Genomic DNA, 20555 nt, shown 5'->3' with positions numbered 1-20555 from the left:
GGCGAGCTCCTTTCCCACCCCAACGTCTCTCCTCTTCCCCTGAGCTCGGGGCCGCCTCACTCGCCCTTTGGAGTCATCCATTCTTGGCAATTTCGGGAAGTTAGTGGTCAGCCTCTGGGTCTAAACTTCCAGGGCCTCTATCTGGGTCCAAGCATACTCGGTTCTTTCCAAAACTCTCCGCAGTCCGGAGGCTCAGCCTCTGTTCTATCAGTCCAGCTGGAAGGCACTCGGCGACTTCCGGAATCGCTCGGGCATCTCAAAGCCCAGCCGAGCTTAGGGAAAGGCTTAGCAGACCGATTGCACTCGGCTGTCTCCGGAAATGATCGGCGATCTCGGGGCATCTTCTACCCGCCAGTCCCGCGGGAGTATGTTCGGTTCTTTCCGGAAATACTCGGACGTCTCGAGGCTCCGCCTCCACCTAGCTGCACCAGCCCGGCCCGAATGCGCTCGGCCATTTCCGCCGGGGGCGGGCCCGGCTGTTCGGAACCGCGGCGGCGGTGGCGGAGGCGGGGATCCCGCGGCTGCGGCGACGGCGGCCGCGGTGGAGCCACGGGTCGGGCTCGGCTCGGTGTGACGGCGGCCTCGGCGGCGGTGGCGGCCGCGACCAGGTAAGTCCAGGCCGGCCGGCGTGGCAGGCCGGGCTGGGGTGCGCTCAAATGCGGGGCTCCTAAGTGGAGTGTGGGGCCGAGGTGGAAGTCAGAACGCGAGCGCCAAGCTGCATCGCGCCCCGCGGGAACTGGGGGCCCCAGGGAACGGGAGGGAGGCCTCGGGCTGGACCTAGCAGCAGTGCTGCCTGCCCGGGACCGTGGGGCAGGAACGGGGTACCCCTAGGCCGAGATAAGGGGCTGGGGCTGCGGCCTCGAATGGAAGGAGGCCCTGCCTGGAGTGGAGCGTCGAGCAGTAATGAGGGGCACCCAGGCATTGTGTGGGACATAGTGGGATGCAGGAGGGTCGGGGGTCGACTCCACTTCCGGAGCTAGGCTGCCGGGTCCACGCAGGCCCGAGTGCGCGTCTGAACACGCGTGAGCGCGCGCGGGCCCTGCGTCCATCCGGCCAGCCCCTGGCCAGGCCTGGCCCCTCCACCCCGCCTTTTGGATTCGGGGAGCGCTGGTTCCCCGGGCGCACACACCGGGGCGTGTGCAAACCTGTGCATGCTGGAGCGCGGAGGCGGGCAGGCAAGCGGATCCAGGTGGTTTCCTGGATGTCCCCTCACTGGGCCTCAGTTTCCCCACCTGTAGAATGGGAGTACGGGAGGCCAGGAAGCGGGTAAGTTTGGGCGCCCCGGAATGTGGAGCCTCTGCTCCCTGCTCCGACACCTTCTGGGGCTCTCGTGGTCAGGGGGATAAAGCCCACTCTCTAACTGGTACTCGAGGACCAGCGTGGTGGCTTGGTGGCTTTCATAGAGCCACCCTGAACTCTTGGCAAGCAACTTCCCGCTGTCAAGCCTTTGCACGCACTATTTCCTCTAGCCAGTGCTGTCTCCTGTCCTCTGTGAAGACCCGCCCTCTAGAAAAGCACGCCCTCCCCCACCACCCAGTCTCAGGAGAACTGCACCTGCAGGGCTGACACTGGGAAGGCTGTCTGTGGTGGGCTGTTTCCCCAAGACTTGGGGCTCCTGGGGCTTGAGCATTGCCCTGCATCCAGCAGCCTCCCCCCTTGGCAGCTGTGATGCCCATCTCCCATTCACGCTGTCCTGGCTCCATGTCTGCCTTGGGGCCAAGGTCCCCTTGGTCTCCCATGACCTCCCCACGTGTTTTGAGATCCTGTTCTAGGCCCCTCATTTAGCCAAGCCGGAACACCGTCCCCCCACTTCATTTCTCCCCTGCAGAGACCTTGGACTCACTTCTTAGTCCTTTGCCTGTGCTGGGGCCTCTGCCTGGACCTGCTTTCCTACCTCTTTGCTTCCTGACTGCCTCCTTCTGTGCTCAGCTGGCCCGGCCCCTCCTCCGGGCTCCCACAGTACCCTGAGCATTCCCCATCACACTCCACCCACTCTGGGTATAACTATCTAGCCATGTGGCTGCTACCTCCTGCAATCCATTCTGGGCCTTGAGGTTGGGTGGATCTCGGTTTATGAGTCCTGGCTTCCTGGCCCACTGAGTGGTCCAACAAAGACCTCCCTGCTCTGAGCCTCAGTTTCTCCATCTCTAATGAAGGGGCAATGAAGAGCTTATTTACTGAGCATGCGTTATGCCTGGGGCAGGTTCTTGGAAGCTCTGCTCCCAGTGACCCCAAGGGAGGGCTGTTGTTACACCCATTTTACAGCTGGGGAAACAAGCCTAGAGAGGGGCTAGGACTGGCCCAAGGTTACCTAGTGAGTCAGGGGATTCTGACCCCATATTTGGGCCCATCTCTGGGGTGGGGGTGGGAGGAGACCAACCTGGCTGATGCCACCCTGCCCATCTCCCCCTAGGTCGGCGTCCTGGCCAAGCATGGTGACAGCCTGTGCCCTCGGCCCCCTCGTCTGGCGCAGCCGGAAGAGCCGCCAGCCTCGGGCGCCGATGGCCCCCCATGTGAGGGAGTGAGCAGCCTGGCCCTGCCCTACGGAGTGAGGGGGGACGCAGCGGCTGAGTGAGCTGAGACCACGCTGCCGACCCCCTCCCACCAGTTGACGAATGGTGGACCGAGCAATGAATGACCCATGTCAGGGTCATGGAATAATGGTGGGAAGCAAGGCATGAGTGACCCCCGTGGTCACCTGTAACTTCTCAGTAGAAATAGTGGTCTCGGTGCCCCAAGCCGACTCAGCCGACCCTCCCGGCCCTCGCCCCAGCTGATGGGGCCACTGGGGCCCCGAGCAGCAGCTTGACCGTCCAGACCCCACCCTGCCCAGCCATGGCCGGTGCTGAGGGCTTCCAGTACCGCGCACTGTACCCATTCCGCCGGGAGCGGCCGGAGGACCTGGAGCTGCTGCCGGGCGACGTGCTGGTGGTGAGCCGGGCAGCCCTGCAGGTGCTGGGCGTGGCTGAGGGCAACGAGCGCTGCCCACAGAGCGTGGGCTGGATGCCTGGCCTCAATGAGCGCACGCGGCAACGAGGTGACTTCCCCGGCACCTACGTCGAGTTCCTGGGTCCTGTAGCCCTGGCCCGGCCTGGCCCTCGTCCACGTGGCCCCCGCCCACTGCCCGCCAGGCCCCGGGATGGGCCCCCTGAGCCAGGTGAGCGGCAGGCAGGGACCCTGGCAGGGACGGGGTCCCCTCAGACCCTCAGTTTCCTCTTCTTTCTAGTGAGGCAATGGCACATCTTCCAGGGGAGGAGAAATAAGCACATTTGGTCAGTCGATAAGTGTTGACTGCGCTGCTGTCAAGGGCTGGGCTCAAATCATGGCACTGGGAACACAGTGGCGGACATAGGCCTGGCCCCTGCCCTTGTGGGGCTCCTGGTTCAAGAAGTGACAAGAATGTGATTAGGTAATGAAAAATGCTGTGAGGAAGGAGCCTCACATGGGGAGAGCTGGGGGTGAAGGGCTCCAGGCAGCACGCACAGCAAAGACAGAGGCTGCGAGGTAGGACTGTAATGGCAGGTTTGGGGAACAGCCAGTGGAGTTGAGTGGGAAGGGAAGGGCAATGGGGGCTGTGCCTCAGAGATTCTGTGGGATTGATTTTGAGGACAGCGGGGAGTGTTCAGTAGGATTCAGAGGTTCAATTTAGCTTCATCCCTCACTTTTGCAGATAGGGTCCCTTGAGAAACCCCCTTTGTTACCTAACCAGGTAACCAAAATGAAGGAAGCCACAAAGCCAAAAGAGGATGGGATGATCCCTCGAGGCCATGCAGCACACTGGGGTATGAGGACCCCACATCCCTCCCCAAAGACCCTTGGCCATCTACACTTCCAAGGGATGTGCTAGGAGTGAAGAATAGAGGGCACTGAGTGTATGTGGAAATTGCTGTATGCTGGGCAGAGCGCATGGGTTCCAGCCAGGGAAACTGAGGCTCAGCTTGTGGGAAGGAGGCTAAGTGCCGAGTGCCTGGTAGTCTGCTCCAACCTTCACAGCAACCCAGGGAGGCCCCGTGTACAGATGGGGAGACCGAGGTGCAAAGGGGTCAAACCACTCACTCGGGGTCCATTCCCCACTGAAGGCCAAGGCCCTGGGAAGCGCCATGGCCCCAACCTTTGGCCTGCCTGGTTTGGGGCTAGAGGGACGCTGGTGCCCCAAGAGGGTCACGCCAGAGCCCCACAGCATGGGGCCAGATGGGAAGCACCGAGGCGAGGGTTTGCAGCATCTGGCGCCTCCAGGGCCGGGGCCTAAGTCCCGCCTCAGCCTGGAGGAGCAGGAGGCGGCCCCATCCGGGCTCCCAGCCAAAATCTGCCTCTCCCCCTGGTAACAGCCGCCTCCCTCCTCTGCCTGGCCCCGATCCAGCCTCTACACACATGCCCACTCTGGGTGGCTGCCCAGCCCCGCCCTCCAAATCCTCCAGGGCTGTGTGACAGCGGCTGGGGCCAGCCCTGCCCCGGCCTCAGTTTCCTCATCTGGCAACTAGAAGGCTTGGTCCTTTGCACGTTCAGGCCCTGCCCCTCTGGGGTCCTAGGACCACCCAGCAACATGCTGTGGCCGCCTGTGTTTCCTCCATTCGACCCTACACCGGGAGCCGAGTGCAGAACGTCCGTGTCACCTGGGCCCCCCAGAGGGAGGTTGCTCTCTCTCTCTCAGCCTCAGTTCCCGATCCATAAAATGGGGGTGACACATGTTCTGATGAGTTTTCCCTCCCCGTTTTGCAAACTCGTCACAGGCAGATTTCGGAACTGTCCCCTCCCCCCCATCACCCACCTCCTCTCCCCTTGTTCTCTCTCTCTTTTTTTTCCTTCAGCGTTTTTGACTTAACTGGGCCTTTCTCCAGCTTGAGGCACCACCTGGCCCATCACTCAGGGAGGCCCTGCAGGCCTGGGCTTGCCCCTGCTGTATGCCAGGGCGTCCCTGCCGACGGCCGGAGCCTGCACACAAAGGGCCCGGTGGAGCGAGAAACGCAGGGCCAGGAAGGCCCCTGGCACCCGCTGGGAGGGGTTTCGGCATTTTTAAAACGGGGGGTAATACTTTTTTTTAAAACAAGATGACTTAGAGAATGGAGGAAGGTCCTTGGAATGAGGTGTTCTAACCCGCAGAGGGATTTTGTCCTTTTATTCTTTTCAACCGCTTTGTTGTTCGCCCTAAGGAGGGAGAGAGGACACCGTGAGCCAGTTTCTTACCTGAGGAGACCGAGGCGCAGAGATGGTGGGTCCTGGGCCCCAGGTTGCACAGCAAGCAATGGCAGCACCCTAAACCTGCTCTCCTGAACTCCCACAAGCTCGGTGGCTTCAAGCAACAGTGTACTTGCCTGCTGTTCTGGAGGCCCGAAGTCCAAAATCAAGGTGTCGGCGGGGCCGTGCTCCCTCTGGAGGTTCTCGGAGTGGATGGTTCTTTGCTTCTTCCAGCTTCTAGTACCTCCAGATGTTCCTCGGCTTGCAGCCGCATCACCCCAATCTCTGCCTCTGTCCTCACATGGCCTTCTCTTCTTATAAAGACACCAGTCATTGCATTGCGAGCCCTAAATCTCAGATCTTGTCTCAGAATTCTTACTTTAATTATATCTGCATAGTAAGGTCATATTCACAGGTATCAGGGATTAAGATGTGGACGTATCATTTTGAGGGACATTAATCAACCCACTATACCTGGTCTCTGAAGTTGCGTAAACGGATATTTTAACCCAGAAAATTGTTTACCACTAACTCGGCCCTCCCAGCCCCTCCAGCCAGGTTTTGGCTTCCCTAGGATGGTGGTACAGATGCCAGGCACTTGCCTAGACCAGACCCTACCTGGAGCTGCCCAAGCTGAGGTCCAACAGGCAAAGAAAGGGGCTGGGGTCCTTCCAGGGAACCCCACCAACATGCTCTCCCCTTCTGCCAGGCCTCATACTCCCTGACCTGCCAGAGCAGTTCTCCCCACCTGATGTGGCTCCCCCCATCCTGGTGAAGCTGGTGGAGGCCATTGAGCGGACAGGTGAGCCTCAGCCTGCCTACAACCCCAGTATGCTGCTTGCTTACCTCTGGTGATGGGCAACTCATCCCCTCATGGGGCTGCCAGACTCACTCTGCATGGAAAGAAGCTGAGCTTGGATGCTCTGGGCCTCTGTGTTGAGTTGGGGCAGTAGTGACTCCTAGGATGTGGATGGGAATATGGTCACCAGACCCGCCATTGCATGTACTGTGCCCTCTGGCACCATCTCTCTCCCTTACCCCTCCCGGCCCCAATTATCTCTGGGAGGTTGAGTAGCCATCCCAGGCCCCACAAGGGCTCCAGGAAGCATTTGAGGGCTGGGCTTGCCACCTGGGGTAGAGCTGAACCACCCCTTCCCCTTTCTCCCCAGGGCTAGACAGCGAATCCCTCTACAGGCCTGAGCTGCCCGCCCTGCGCACAGGTGAGGGGAAGCTTCGATGGGCAGGGGTTGGAGGGACAGCCGGCCTGGACATCCCGACCGACATGTCCCCCTGCACCCGCAGACTGGTCCCTGAGCGACGTAGAGCAGTGGGACACCGCAGCCCTGACAGACGGCGTCAAGGGCTTCCTGCTGGCACTGCCCGCGCCCCTTGTGACTCCCGAGGCCGCGGCCGAGGCGCGCCGGGCCCTGCGGGGTGAGCCTCGCGGGAAGCCCGGGTGGGGAGGGGGCCGGGGCGGACGGGCGCCGGCCCCGGCTCACCCTGCCCTGGCCGTCTGTCCGCAGAGCCCGCGGGGCCGGTGGGGCCGGCGCTGGAGCCCCCGACGCTGCCGCTGCACCGCGCGCTCACGCTGCGCTTCCTGCTCCAGCACCTGGGCCGAGTGGCCCGGCGCGCTCCCGCCCCGGGCACCGCCGTGCGAGCCCTGGGCGCCACCTTCGGGCCGCTGCTGCTGCGCGCGCCGCCTCCCTCGCCGCCGCCAGGGGGCGCGCCCGACGGGTGAGCGGCCGGAGGGGGCGGGGCCCCGGCCCGCCGAGCGAGGGGCGGGGCTTTAAATGGAGGCAGGGCCGGGAGCCTTGGCCCCGGGCGGGAGTCCAGACCCACTTAAAGGAGTATGAACAGGGCCCTGGGGGTAAGAGGCCAGAGCTGTTGTGATAGCAGGACTGATAGGATAGCAAGGCTGGGGCCTGGGCTCCAGGAAGACCCCAGCAGGCCTGAGACGGAGGGATGAGACCTAGACCAGAGAGAAGGCACGTGGGGGGTACGCGTACCTTCACTTCTCCCCACCCCACCCCCCACACACACCCCAGGTGCTGGCCTCTATGCGTTCGTTGTATGAACATTTACTGAGTGCTCGCTGCATGTACATAAACAGGAGTTGGCCTCCTACACCTGCCTGTCGTCTGCCCTTCTTCCCTACCCGTGCTTTCCCGCACATCTGCCCCAGGCGTGCACACACAGTGCAGGACCGGGTGCACGTCAGGCCCCACACACTACACTCCCCTTCCCCCCAGGACTGAGTCCAGCCCTGACTTCCCGGTGCTGCTGGTGGAGAAGTTGCTTCAGGAACATCTGGAGGAGCAGGAGGTCGCACCCCCAGGTGACCCCCCCCGTATTATCTCTTATTGTCGGGAGCCCTGAATGCTGACTTGGGGCCCTGCCGGTATCCACAGGCGCTGTTGCAGTGGGAGTCAGCCACAGTATACAGTCGGTACTCAATATGCATTTGTTTTCCTGTCCCCCAGCGCTGCCACCTAAACCTCCCAAGGCAAAGCCTGCCCCTGCAGGCCTGGCCAATGGGGGGAGCCCGCCCTCCCTGCAGGACGCTGAGTGGTACTGGGGTGACATCTCCAGGTAGGGTTGTGGGATGGGGCCACGTGGCGGGCAGGGCCTGAAGGGCAGGGTCTCTGGGTGGGCATCCCAATCCTGGGTGTCCCCACAGAGAGGAGGTGAACGAGAAGCTCCGGGACACGCCTGATGGCACCTTTCTGGTCCGAGATGCGTCTAGCAAGATCCAGGGGGAGTACACACTGACCCTCAGGTGGGGGCCTGTCCCTTCAGGGGGTGACTGGGTGTGAGAGCTGGGAGGGAGGCCACCAGGTCAGAAGGACCGGGGGTGGCATGGGGAGTGGGAAATGTGCAGTGTCAGCCAGGATGACTGGGGGTCCCCCTGGCTGCTGACCCCCCCCACCCCCCCCCCAGGAAAGGCGGGAACAACAAGCTGATTAAGGTCTTCCACCGCGACGGGCACTATGGCTTCTCAGAGCCACTCACCTTCTGCTCCGTTGTGGACCTCATCACCCACTACCGCCATGAGTCACTGGCCCAGTACAATGCCAAGCTGGACACCCGGCTCCTCTACCCCGTGTCCAAGTACCAGCAGGTCTGTGGCCCGGGGGGTGGCAGCCAGGGAGGGCGGCGCCAGCCTCGGGCCTAAGTGTCCCGGGCAGCTTCTCTGATCACACCGGGTGTCCCCAGGACCAGATCGTCAAGGAGGACAGTGTGGAGGCGGTGGGTGCCCAGCTCAAAGTCTACCACCAGCAGTACCAGGATAAGAGCCGCGAGTATGACCAGCTCTATGAAGAGTACACCCGCTCCTCCCAGGTACCACAGGCGCGGAGGGGCAGTGGCGAGGCCCTGGGGACACACGTCTGCTTCCGGGTCACAGAGCAGCCATGTAGCGCCTGGGCTGCCCTAAAAACAAATCAGTGTTTTAAAAAAAAAAAAAAGAAAGAAAGAACTGATGAGAAAGCACCAGCCAGCCCCCTGGGAGCAGCTGAGTCGGGACCTAAGAGGTGTCTCCTTGAGCCCCTGCGGCTCCCTGGGCCTCACTTTCCCCATGTGGAACTGTAAACTGGGGCCATGGTCTGTTTATCCCTGCCCTTGAACCTGGATGTTACTCAAAGTGCTAGCTAATAACCTGACAAGAGTTGATAGAGACAAAGAGTCAGGAGATCATGGGAAAGGGCAGCGTCTTTTAAAACAGGGAAGGGGGAGGACGGCTTTATCACATGAGGACTCTGTTAATAAATTACTTTCGTAAGTCGGGATGTAGCTTATTCAGACCAAACATCCCATCTCAGGCAGAGAATACCTCCATCCCCCCTGTTATCCCCAAGAAATTTCTTTCTTGTCTCCGTTTTACCTGATGGATCAATGGAGGCTCTGAGTAGACAAGATGCCTGTCTGGGATTGGTTATGAACATCAGAATCTTGGAAGTGACGTAGGGTCCCCGAGTCTCGGTGTCCCCATTAATAGTTCTGACTTTGTAGGAGGCTATTGGCAGGTTCTACAAGATGATGTATAGAAAGTACTCCGCGAAGCATCTACCCTGAGAGGGAACCCCACGAACTGTATGTCGGAACTAGATTTGTCTTTAATTCCCAGCAGTGCTAACAGATCCAGTTGTTGGTAAGGTACCCAAAAGAGGATCTAAAGGAAGACGGGGTTTGGGGAATGGGGTTCTGAAGGCTGAATAGGAGTTCAGTACAGTAGGAGCTAGAGGAATAATGCACCTGATAGAGGGAACAGCTTGAGCAAAGTCTCCATATCAGAGTTGGGATCTGCCTTCATCCCTCATGAGGGACTTGTAAGGAGTCTTGGCAGAAACTAAGATTCACCCCCTTCCCGCAGGAACTGCAGATGAAGCGCACAGCAATTGAGGCCTTCAATGAGACCATCAAGATCTTTGAAGAGCAGGGCCAGACGCAAGAGAAGTGTAGCAAGGAATATCTGGAGCGCTTCCGACGCGAGGGCAATGAGAAAGAGATGCAGAGGTGAGTCAGCTCCTCTGCCCTGCCCTGCCCTGCCCCACCCTGATCTGGTGCAGTGCAAGTGGGGAAAGAAAGGAAACATGGGGCATCCTGAGTTCCAGGAGGGGGGGTCATTTGAAATGGGCTTTGATGGATCAATAAGAGTTCACTAAAAAGAAATCAGGGAAATCAGCATGTGCAAAGGCTTAGAGGCTGGGAGCCATCTGAGGCCTCAGAGCCGCTCCTCCCACAGGATCCTGCTGAACTCCGAGCGGCTCAAGTCTCGCATCGCCGAGATCCATGAGAGTCGCACAAAGCTGGAGCACGAGCTGCGGGCACAGGCCTCAGACAACCGAGAGATCGACAAGCGCATGAACAGCCTCAAGCCAGACCTCATGCAGCTGCGCAAGATCCGAGACCAGTACCTCGTGTGAGTGCCTGGCTCCGGGCTCACCTGCGGGCCCCTCGGTTCAGGGCCATCTGGTGAGGTGATCTCTGCCGGTGTCTCACTAGTGTTTTCTCCAAGTGGCCCCACCTTGCCCCTGAGACCCCTCACCTGTCCCCGAGCTCCCTCCCTCTCAATCAGGCCCCTCCTGGCCCCCTCGGCAGGGCTCCCTATGGGTTGGCCCCTGCCTCCTAGTTGTCCGTGAAATGGGAGCACTGCTCCCACGCGGCTGGGTCATTGGGAGCCTCCACCAGGATCCACTCCGTGAATGCCAGCTGTATGACCCCGCACGTGCTAGGGCCGCAGCAGCCCCAGCCTGGGCTCAAACCCCGCCTCTGCCCGCTGAACCACTGCCTTAGATGCCTCCACGGCCCTGCCGTGCGCCGGGCTCTGTGCTGGGTGCTCTGTGCACATGAGCTCACTCTGTCTTCTCAAAGTTCTTTGTAAAGTTGCCCCTTGGGGCGACTGGGTGGCTCAGTCGGTTGAGCAGTCTGCTTCGGCTCAGGTCATGATCCCAAGGTCCTGGGATCGAGCCCCACATCGGGCTCCCTGCTCAGCAGGGAGCCTGCTTCTCCCTCTCCCTCTGCCTGCCTGCGTGTCTGCCTACTTGTGATCTCTCTCTCTCTCTCTCTGTCAAATAAATAAATAAAATCTTAAAAAATAAAATAAAATAAAAAATAAAATAAAGTTGCCCCTTAACAGCTGAGGGAAACTGAGGTACAGGACAGACAGCTGCCCTGTGTGAAGGCACACTGCCGTGCAGCCCTCAGTCCTAAGCCTCTGGTAGTGATAAAGACCTTGCTGGAATGGCGCATTCTGGGGGTTCAATAAGAGTTAACAGACACACAGTAATAAGTAGGGCGTTCCCTGGAAGGCCCCCAGGTTCAAGCTTTCCTTGACCAAGCCAAGGCTGACCCCTCGTGGCAACTGGCGGCATTGCACCGAGAACCGGCCCTCAGACGTCCCCCCTTGGCTCCGGCCAGGCCGCACTGGCCCACCCTGGGCTAGCCGGCCTGTGCTACAGCCTCTGTTCCCCTACCAGCAGAGTGGAACGAGCCCACCTTTCCTCTTCCTCCAGGTGGCTTACCCAGAAGGGCGCCCGGCAGAAGAAAATCAACGAGTGGTTGGGGATCAAAAATGAGACTGAGGAGTAAGTGAACACCTACCTGATGGGGGCCAGGGACGGCATCCCAGAGGAGGGACCGTTTTCAGTGGGTTTTGCAGAATGAGTAGGAGTTCACCAGGGAGGGAGCGTCGTCCAGGCGGCCGGGGAGCCTCAGAGGCTTGGGGGGGTGAATGACCGGGTCCCCTCCCTGCTTCCCGCACAGCCAGTATGCGCTGATGGAGGATGAGGATGACCTCCCCCACCATGAGGAACGCACGTGGTATGTGGGCAAGATCAACCGGACACAGGCTGAGGAAATGCTGAGTGGCAAGCGGGATGGTACCTTCCTCATCCGGGAGAGCAGCCAGCGGGGCTGCTATGCCTGCTCCGTGGTGTGAGTGCCTGGTGGGGGCGCCCAGAGCGAGCGGGGGGCTGGGGGGTCTGCACACTCCTGACCGCTCTCATGGAGCGCCTGCCGTGGGCTGGACTCTGGGAAGAACGGCCAGGAAGGAGCCCCGCCCCCCGCCGCCGCCACGGCTGCCGCCGGCAGGAGGGCTTGTTGGGGGGCGAGGGAGGAAGCTAGGGCAGCGTTCGGGCAGGAGGTGCCGGCATCTGGACCAGGTCGGGGTCCGGGAAGTGGGGCGATGCGAGTCCCGAGCGGAGGTCACCTGAGGGGCGGGAGGGGAGAGCAGGAGCGGGGAGAACCCCTGCGGGAGCCGCCGCCAACCCCCCGACCGTCGGCCCTGTGCCTGCGCCCGCAGGGTGGACGGCGACACCAAGCACTGCGTCATCTACCGCACGGCCACGGGCTTCGGCTTCGCGGAGCCCTACAACCTGTACGGCTCGCTGAAGGAGCTGGTCCTGCACTACCAGCACGCCTCGCTAGTGCAGCACAACGACGCGCTCGCCGTCACGCTCGCCCACCCGGTGCGCGCCCCCGGCCCCGGGCCCCCGCCCGCCGCCCGCTGACGGCCGCGCGCCCGCGCCCTCGCCCAGCCGAGGCGCCCCTGCGCGGCCTGGAGGGCTCCGTCTTTGGGGTTTTCTGTGTGTCTGTCTGTCTCTCTCTCCATTTCTCTCTGTCTGAGCCTCTCTCCGTCTCTCCCTGTCACTCTGTCTCCTTCCCTCCCCGTCCGTCTGTCCTTCTCTCTGTCCCTCCGTGTCTCCGGGTTGGGGGTCCTGCCTCCCCGGCCCCATACGCCCCTCTCCCATGGGCACCGCCCTCGGGCCACCCCGAACGCCGTGCCCTGCCCACCAGAGCCGCCCCCCCGCCAGGGTCCCCGAAGACCCACCTGGCTGCACCTGCCATGTTTACAGAGGCCCCTGGGCTGTGCGGCCCCAGCCTGGGTGCCCCGATTTTTAAGCCATAGACCTGGGGTCACGGCAGGAAGGAACTTTACTTGGCCACTTCTAAGAACCACCTCGGCCGGGATATTCTGGGCCGGGCGGGACCCGCCCCACAGACCCCAACTTCCCCTCCAAACCGTGAAGTGAAACCACCCCTTGGTTGTCCCCACAAAGGGGCCACTGCCAAGAAGTAACCCCCAAAAAAGAAAAGAATTAAAAATAAACGGGGGCGCCGGCCCCACCCGGCGGCAGGCCTCCCAGAGGCGGGGGCTGCCCGCAGTGCCGGTCGCACCACTGCCCACAGCACTTCCACTCGATGGAGGCTCAAGGCTTCTCCCCGATCATGTTCGGTTCTGATTGTATTTTTTCTTGACTGTAAAGCCCTTTTTTCTCTCCTCTTTTGGGACGAGAGCCCTGGTTTTCTACACTACCCGCGGACCCCCCCCTCCTGCCTGCCCAGCTAGGCTGGCCGGCAGCTTTTGTATGGTACGTTGATATTGATATGGATATAAAACCTGGAACATGTGGATGCTTCTGTTGTTGATGGCGGGGCTTCTCCAAGGCCATGGTGTGCTGGGGACCCCGGCATTCCCAGGGTCACACAGATCTGGCCCCTGGGTTTATAATTCCAGGGAGCCAAGGAAGGCCGACAACCCTCACCCCCCCACACCACCCAGTTTAGCTGCTTGTGACCGGAGAAGGTGAGAGACTTGCCCAAGGTGCCAGGGCAGAGAGGCTCAAACCCTGAGCTCAGCCCTACAGCATGGCCTGCTCCAGGCACCCCAGACTCCAACCCAGCTTCTCACCAGTGCCCAGGCTGCACCCCCGCCCCGGCCCCTCAGGCTTGAGTCCGAGCACTGAGCCACCAGCCAGGCTCTCGGGAAAGTCCCCTCTCCTCTGATGTGCAGCTTCATCATTACCAGGTGGGGTCAATAGCACGACCCCTCCCCTGCCGCCCAGAGAGGGCCCCCATGTCCTTAATGCCCTCAGTGCCGGCCCCTCCCCGCTGACTCTCCTCTGACCCCCTCTCTCCACACCTGCCCCTGACATGCAGGCCGCCAGGTCCCAGGGGACATCGACTTGGGGCCTCATGGTGTCTTTGACCTGGACCATTCATCACCCTCCTCTCCCCAGGGTCCCCGTCTCTCGGCCCTTCCCTCCTTAGAAGACTAAGCCTTGGCCCTCTCCTCTCCCCATACGGCACCTGTCAGGGCCCAGCATGCCCACGGCAGCCGGGGGTAAATGAACAAAGCTGCCCTCTGATCCATTTCTCCCCCACTGGGCTCTCAGAGGGACAGAGCTGCCTCCCCTGGCCTCAGAGCCCGCGGGCCTTTCCAGGTGCTGCCCCTGCTGTGTGCCCAGGTCAGGAGGTGCCCCACGAGTAACCCCAGCCCAGATGCTGCCTCCCCTGCAGGCTTCACCCACTGCAACGGGGGACACAGGATAAAGGTCACTTTCTAGATCCCATGACCCCAGCCGGCTGAGCCTGCAGACAGAAGATAACAGCCCACGTGGCCTCACATGGCGTCCTCAGGTGTCTGCTCTCAACCACCAGCCCTCAACCACCAGCCGTGTCTCCTTGGGAAGGTCACCCCCCACCTCTGATCCTCAGATTCCTCTGACCAAGTAGGGTCAATAGTTGCTTCCCCCACCCACAAGGGGAAGTCTCTTGAGGGCCAGACAATCAAATGAGTGAGGTTACCTTTGTGAATTCATCCAATAGGTGCTTAGTAACCACTGGAAAAATTGTGGCAATTTCTTACTGTTCTGTCCTGCCCGGCAAGCAGGCTAACTCTGCAGAGTTGTGCTGCTTAGTCTTAGAGAAGCGTCACAGAGGAAATGGGCTTTGCGAAGGCTTCAGAGGGACAGGCTGGCAGGATCATCCAGCCGTGGGGACTTCCCCCATGCCGGAAGAAGACCCAGGAGCGGGGGAGCTGGGGCCTCGGCTGCAATCTGGGCCAGGTGTGGGCGTTTCCTCCCGTGGGATCAGGTCCTGTGTCACGCCTGGCATTTGAGGCCCTGCAAAGTCTGAACATCTGGGTTACTCCCTCACCACCCTGGCCTGCACGCCTTTGGGCAGGCTATTCTCTGCCTGGTTACTGTCCTGGGCCAACACTTTTCCAGCGGTGCCCCCCACCCCCACCCCAGCCTGGGGCAACTCTCCCTCTGGCTCTGAGCCCTCCCTGTGGCTTTATTCCCCAAACTTCACTCTCGTCCCCATTTGACAGAAGGGGAAGCTGAGGGTCCATTGCCTGAGGTGCCCAGTACGATCCAGAGGCAAACCGGGTCCAGGTGACTCCAGCAGGTTTGGGTCCCACACCCCCAAGCCCCCCCAGCCTACCCCCTGTACACAGTATAGGCTTCAGGTAATGACTGCCCCAACCCGGGGCTTCTCTCCTCCCGCGGGAGTTCCCTGCGGGCCTGCTTGCCCACCCCCACGCCCACCCCCACCCCCTCCAGCTTTGGATGCTGGAAAGGAGGAGCCAGCTTTCTTTATACCCCCCACCCCCGCCCCCGAGGGCTGGGAGGGCCAAGAAGCGCCAGGAGCGGCGCTGGCTTCTCTTGTGGCTCAGCCGTGGCGAGTCAGTGCCACGCGACCACGCTTGGTGGGACTGCAGCGTCGGGGCTGGGGAGCCTGAGACGAGGACGGGGCGCCAGGGGCAGGTGGCGGGAGGGGGCCCACTCTCCGGCAGGGGATCAGCCGCCGTAAGAGGGCAGGGTAGCGAGGCGAGGTGCCCACGCTAGGAACGGGGGGCCCCTGGTTCACCCCGGCCGCCCCCAGAGCGGTCCGCGGGGCGGGCGCGGCGAGACCCTCCCGTCTCTCTCTGCGTCCCTGTGTCTCCGTGTCTCTGAAGCCGCCACCTAATCTCGGCTCGCGGCGCTCTGGCCCCAGCCTCACATGACCGGGCGACCCTGCTGGCCTGGAGGGGTCGGAGCGGGGGGCGCGGGAGATGGCGGCGCCACGGCCTCGTGACTGCGGGCCCGGCACCTGGCGGGAGTGAGGATGGGGGCCAGGTTGGAAGGGGGCCCAGACAGGCCAGCCGACCCCGAGGGACGCCCGCCCCAGCCCCCAGGGGCGTGGGCCCCCGGGAGGCGGGTCCGGCCTGGGGGGCTGGGCCACCGCCGGGTTAAAGGCGGCTCCTTGCCGGGCCGCTGCTCCCGCCTCCGCTCCCTCGCTCCGCTGTGATGGCCTCGTCGCCACTCCTGCCGTTCCTGCCCTTCCTGCTGCTGCTGCTGCTGCTGCTGCCGCCGGAGGTCCCCGCGGCGGCGCGGGCGTCCCGGCTGGAAACCCTCCCCGAGGGGGCGGCCGCCTGCGAGGTAGGGACGGCAACGCGGCGGGGGGGGGGGGGGCAGCGGGCCCGGGCGCCCGGGCAGCGGGGTGCTGCGGGAGCGGCGGCTCCTCCCCTCTCCCCAGATTTTGCCGGGAAAGAGCGGGGTTCGGGGCGGGGGGACGCTGCCCCGGGTGGGCACCGAAAAGCCCCCGGCGCTGTGGCCCCAGTCCGAGTCGTTTCACTTCCCCATCTCGCGTCTGACACTGAGCTGTCCCCCACCCCGTCCCCGCCCGCCCCGCCCGAGGGTGCGCTGAGCTCCTACAGTGTACATCTGGGGCGGGAAGGGAGTTTCCTTTCGGAGTGCAGGGGAAGCCCGGAGAAGTGGGCCCGTGGCACCGACCCTCCGGGTGCTGCTTCCTGAGTGCCTTTCGGCCAGGGAAGAGCTCGCGTGTTTCTGGTGCGGGGCAAGCGCATGCCCCGGAGGCTGAGCCACTTGCTTTCGCCTGCACCGGCGCTGGCTGCCTGCCGCCCGGCAGCTGAAACCGGAAGTCAGCACATATTAGGCGCCGCCTCAGCAGTAGGGCTTCGGAGGGGGTTCACCTGGGCCCCTTGAGAGGAAGAATAAATAAGGGGTCAGCCCAAGTGTAGGGCCTCGCTCAGCTCAGGGCCAAGGCTCTGGGGATGAAGTGGCCACAAATGAGCATGCATTAGTCTCCTGTGGTATGCACCTCCGAGAAGGCAGGATGGAGAGCAGTGACCAGAAATGTGCATGCGTTGAGTCCTTACTGCATACATTTCCCCTGGGCGAGGGGTTTCACCTCAACTGAAGGAAAGCAAGAGCTGTTCATAAATTAAGTGCCTACTGTTTGCAAGTCTTTGTCACATCCCTCTTGCAGAAAAACAGATTGAGGGGCGCCTGGGTGGCCCAGTCATTAGGCGTCTGCCTTCGGCTCAGGTCATGATCCCAGGGTCCTGCTCTGGGGGAGGCCTGCTTCTCCCTCTCCCACTCCCCCTGCTTGTGTTCCCTCTCTCGCTGTGTCTCTCCCTGTCAAATAAATAAATAAAATCTTTAAAAAAAACAAAACTGAGATTGAAGAAGATTTAGGGATGCAGTAAAGCCTGAGAGTCAGGATTTTACCTGGCACCGTCTGAAAGGAGTGCAAGGTGGAGCACCTACTGTTTGTAGCTGCAAGAGAACCAAGCAGGGCTATGCTCCCTTCACACCCCTTCCTCCCGCACAGGCTGGGGGCCTGTGCCTGCAGGTGCCCCCCAGGAAGTCACAAGCACCGCCTGTCAACGTGAGCCTCTACTACGAGGCGCTGTGCCCTGGCTGCCGGGCCTTCCTCGTCCGAGAACTCTTCCCGACCTGGCTGATGGTCCTGGAGATCCTCAATGTCACACTGGTGCCCTATGGAAATGCCCAGGTATGCTGGCCCTGGGGAAACCGAGGCACTAGGCCAGGGAAGGGGGCACCTGGTGCTAGCACTCACCTAGCTGCCTTTCAGGAACAAAATGTCAGCGGCAGGTGGGAGTTCACATGCCAGCACGGTGAGCAGGAATGCAAGCTGAACAAGGTGGAGGTGAGCAGCCCCCAAGGTACCTGAGTGGTGGGAGCACAGAGGTGGGGGGGGGAGACTGCCCATCGTAAGGAAGGCAAAAGCCAGGCTCAGAAGGGATTGGAAGCAGCTCCATCCTCTGCCTGCGTGCCTTTGTAATCACACCTTCGTTCACCGCTTCATTAGGTGAACACCCGTGATCACTCGCAGAGTGGTCTAGGGCTGCTCTGGGCCCGCTTCATGCCCTTCCCTGTCCACCCCCTATCCCACAGGCCTGCCTGTGGGACCAGCTAGAGAAGAACTTGGCCATCCTGACCATTGTCTGCATGGAGGAAATGGATGACATGGAGAAAAATCTGAAACCGGTGAGCAACACCCCTCACTTGGCCCCGGGTTGGCAGACCCTGGCCTTCCCTGTCCCCAGACAGACCCAGGTTCAGGTCCTGGCCTGACCACCACTCTCTGTGTAGCCCCGGGAAAATGGCCTTCCCTCTGGACACCTCAAATCTCTGAAGCAAGGGAACAGAGATCTTTGGGGGAGCATGGGTAGATCAAGGAGGGCTTTCTGGAGGAGAGGTGCCTCTGAGCTGGTCTTGGATGGACAGAAATGTTCAGGGACACAGATGATGATCCTCCTCTGGGATATGGGGATGACAGGACAGGCCCGCCTACTTCTCTGGAGGATTATGAAAAACACCTCCCAGTGGAGTGACTCATTGACACCAATAGTTTATTCATTCATCAAACATCTGGACCACCCAAAAGGCTCACCCTGGGACACCCCCAGCCCTGCAGTCATAGTGGGGCCAGAGGAGGGCAGAGGAAGAAGGAGCACTCGGAAGATTCTGGGGAAGGAAGGGGAAGGGTGTTCCTGGTAGAGGGAACAGCACATACGGAAGCTCTGAGGAAAATGACATACCGTAAGGGGTCCGGGGCTGCAGGTCTGGTCTTCTGAGACTCAGGAGCAGCCTGAGCCCCTGCCTTGGGGGCCTCCACTCAGGTAAGTGTTAAGCACATGCTGTTTATGCTGTGGACCCAAATGTCTCCTGTTGCCAGGAAGGTACAAGCTTGGCCCTGCGGGGGCTGGAGGAGGAACCACTGGGGAGATAACACAGAGGAAGCTGCGGCCATGCTCCCGCTCAACCAGCAACCCTTCTCCACCCTCAGTGCCTACAGATCTATGCACCAGAGGCGTCCCCAGACACCATCATGGAGTGTGCAATGGGGGACCGAGGCATGCAGCTCTTGCACGTCAATGCCCAGCTTACAGGTGCCCTGCAGCCACCCCACGAGTATGTGCCCTGGGTCGTCGTCAATGGGGTAAGAACCCTTCTAGCCCTTGGTATGGCCACGCGCCAGCACCAGGATGACGGATGTGCCCTCTGGTCTGGGAGGCAGGGGCCAGACTTGGGGCCATTTGCAGCCCCTTCTGGGCCGGACACGGGTTGGTGGGGGGGGGGCAAGTGGGACTGGATGACTTCCTGTCTTCCTTCGTGCAGAAACCCCTGAAAGATCCAAGTCAGCTCCTAAGCCTCGTCTGCCACTTGTACCAGGCAAGCTGGAAGGGGACCGGAGGGATCCGCTGGGGGCGCGGGTGGGCAGCGGCTCCTTTCGGGACCCCCAGCTCACGGCCGTCTCCTCCAGGGTGAGAAGCCAGACGTCTGCCAACCCGTGGCCAGCTCCCAGAGGGAAGTCTGCTTCAAGTGACAGCTGGTGCCCGGGAAGGAGCTACTGGAGGAAGAGCAAGAGGGCACCTGTCCCTGTCTTTCCTGATCCCTGACTCTCAGCAGCTGCTTCCCATCATCCAGATAACTTCTACACATTCTATGAAAGCCCAGACTCAGAATCCGGCCCCCAGATCAAGCATCTCGCCCCACTGAGAATGGTGCTACATTGAACGAGTTTAATAAACACTTCTGGATTTTGTGATCCCTTTGATAAGTTAGCAAGTCCCCCTGGACCGACACGCTGCTGGGACCCCCTGAGAAGTCCCCTTTCTAGGAGAGGCAGAGCCAGACAGACACTCTTCGCCCCACGGGGAGCAGACACGGGCCAGAGGGAGGCACTAGGGCTGGAGGAGCCCAGAGAGGGAGTGAAGGCTCTGCTTAGGGAATAGGAGCATTGGGGCTGGGGTTTTGAAGGGTGACTAGGAGTTCATGAGGCAGAAGACATATTCAGTAATTCAGCAAACAGCCGTAACTACTCCCTTTTGCAGACGCCACACTGGGTGATAGGAGTTGGGCAGATATGGGCCAGAGGGAGGCATACCTCATGAATACATGGGAAATACCCACTAAAACTGAGTAAAACTCCCCAAAGTGGCCCAAGCCACCACTTTATCTTTTTTAAGATTTTTTATTTTATGTTATTTTTAGATTTTATTTGAGAGTAAGAGAGAGAGAGAGAGTGCGTGCATGCAAGCAAGGGGGAGGGGCAGAGGAAGAAGCAGACTCCCCACTGAGCGCGGAGCCCAATGCGGGGCTCGATCCCAGGACCCCGGGATCATGACCTGAGCCAAAGGCAGACGCTTAACGACTGAGCCACCCAGGTGCCCCTTTATTCTTAAGTAATCTCCCCACTCAATGTGGGGCTCGAACTCACAGCCTGGAGATCAAGAGTCGCATGCTCCTTAGGGGCGCCTGGGTGGCTCAGTTGGTTAAGCAGCTGCCTTCGGCTCAGGTCATGATCCTGGAGTCCCTGGATCGAGTCCCGCATCGGGCTCCCTGCTCGGCAGGGAGTCTGTTTCTCCCTCTGACCCTCCCCCCTCTCTCTCATTCTCTCTCTCTCAAATAAATAAATAAAATCTTAAAAAAAAAAAAAAAAAAAAAGAGTCGCATGCTCCACCAACTGACCCAGCAAGGCGCCCCCTAAACCACCACTTTATTTTTTTATTTTTTATTTTATTAAAGATTTTATTTATTTATTTGACAGAGAGAGACACAGCGAGAGCAGGAACACAAGCAGGGGGAGTGGGAGAGGGAGAAGTAGGCTTCCTGCCAAGCAGGGAGCACGATGTGGGGCTCGATCCCAGGACCCTGGGATCATGACCCGAGCCGAAGGCAGATGCTTAACGACTGAGCCACACAGGCGCCCTAAGCCACCACTTTATTTATTTATTTTTTTTAAAGATTTTATTTATTTGACAGAGAGAGAGAGACAGCGAGAGAGGG

General features: G+C 60.7%; 2 protein-coding genes and 1 long non-coding RNA gene across 6 annotated transcripts; 2 read left to right on the top strand and 1 right to left on the bottom strand.

Annotated features, from left to right (window-relative positions):
- Positions 1-565: 565 nt before the first annotated feature.
- LOC118536776 (uncharacterized) lies at positions 566-12565 on the bottom strand. The gene is made up of 5 exons (XR_004917814.2): positions 12503-12565; positions 11275-11881; positions 6022-6134; positions 1146-5565; positions 566-667 (listed from the first exon to the last, which is right to left on the bottom strand). It is a non-coding gene; the product is annotated as an uncharacterized LOC118536776 (long non-coding RNA).
- PIK3R2 (phosphoinositide-3-kinase regulatory subunit 2) lies at positions 2836-13084 on the top strand. 3 transcript variants are annotated; one of them, XM_078053487.1, is made up of 17 exons: positions 2836-3157; positions 3710-3782; positions 5151-5209; positions 5885-5977; positions 6345-6395; positions 6478-6609; positions 6699-6909; positions 7425-7510; positions 7656-7764; positions 7853-7951; positions 8113-8293; positions 8389-8514; positions 9545-9687; positions 9917-10093; positions 11187-11258; positions 11437-11607; positions 11975-13084. In XM_078053487.1, exons 1-17 carry the CDS (start codon positions 2836-2838, stop codon positions 12180-12182), a joined length of 2313 nt encoding a protein of 770 aa, XP_077909613.1. In that variant the 3' UTR covers positions 12183-13084. The 3 variants fall into 3 exon arrangements, with proteins under 3 accessions (XP_077909613.1, XP_035949797.1, XP_077909617.1); XM_078053491.1 differs by lacking the exon at positions 5151-5209 and having other exon boundaries at positions 3018-3157; XM_036093904.2 differs by lacking the exons at positions 3710-3782; positions 5151-5209.
- Positions 13085-15694: 2610 nt separating this feature from the next.
- On the top strand, positions 15695-19314 carry IFI30 (IFI30 lysosomal thiol reductase). 2 transcript variants are annotated; one of them, XM_036093906.2, is made up of 7 exons: positions 15699-15875; positions 17071-17253; positions 17335-17409; positions 17658-17750; positions 18553-18705; positions 18885-18938; positions 19030-19314. In XM_036093906.2, exons 1-7 carry the CDS (start codon positions 15744-15746, stop codon positions 19090-19092), a joined length of 753 nt encoding a protein of 250 aa, XP_035949799.1. In that variant the 5' UTR covers positions 15699-15743; the 3' UTR covers positions 19093-19314. The 2 variants fall into 2 exon arrangements, with proteins under 2 accessions (XP_077909607.1, XP_035949799.1); XM_078053481.1 differs by lacking the exon at positions 18885-18938 and having other exon boundaries at positions 15695-15875.
- The last annotated feature ends 1241 nt before the right edge of the window (positions 19315-20555 follow it).

The sequence above is a fragment of the Halichoerus grypus genome, chromosome 1, assembly GCF_964656455.1.
Source record: "Halichoerus grypus chromosome 1, mHalGry1.hap1.1, whole genome shotgun sequence".
In the NCBI taxonomy this organism is placed as follows: Eukaryota; Metazoa; Chordata; class Mammalia; order Carnivora; family Phocidae; genus Halichoerus; species Halichoerus grypus.
The sequence above is the reverse complement of the archived record's forward strand: the minus strand, read 5'-3'. Positions and strand labels throughout refer to the sequence as shown.

Bases quoted from the DNA above. Each gene is read 5' to 3' on its own strand.
- IFI30 (XM_036093906.2), top strand. From the start codon at position 15,744: ATGGCCTCGTCGCCACTCCTGCCGTTCCTGCCCTTCCTGCTGCTGCTG. The intron at 17,410-17,657 runs GTGAGCAGCCCC...CCTATCCCACAG, and splicing joins GCAAGCTGAACAAGGTGGAG to GCCTGCCTGTGGGACCAGCT. The intron at 18,706-18,884 runs GTAAGAACCCTT...TCCTTCGTGCAG, and splicing joins CCTGGGTCGTCGTCAATGGG to AAACCCCTGAAAGATCCAAG.
- PIK3R2 (XM_078053487.1), top strand. From the start codon at position 2,836: ATGGCCGGTGCTGAGGGCTTCCAGTACCGCGCACTGTACCCATTCCGC. The intron at 6,910-7,424 runs GTGAGCGGCCGG...CCTTCCCCCCAG, and splicing joins CCAGGGGGCGCGCCCGACGG to GACTGAGTCCAGCCCTGACT. The intron at 10,094-11,186 runs GTGAGTGCCTGG...CTCTTCCTCCAG, and splicing joins ATCCGAGACCAGTACCTCGT to GTGGCTTACCCAGAAGGGCG.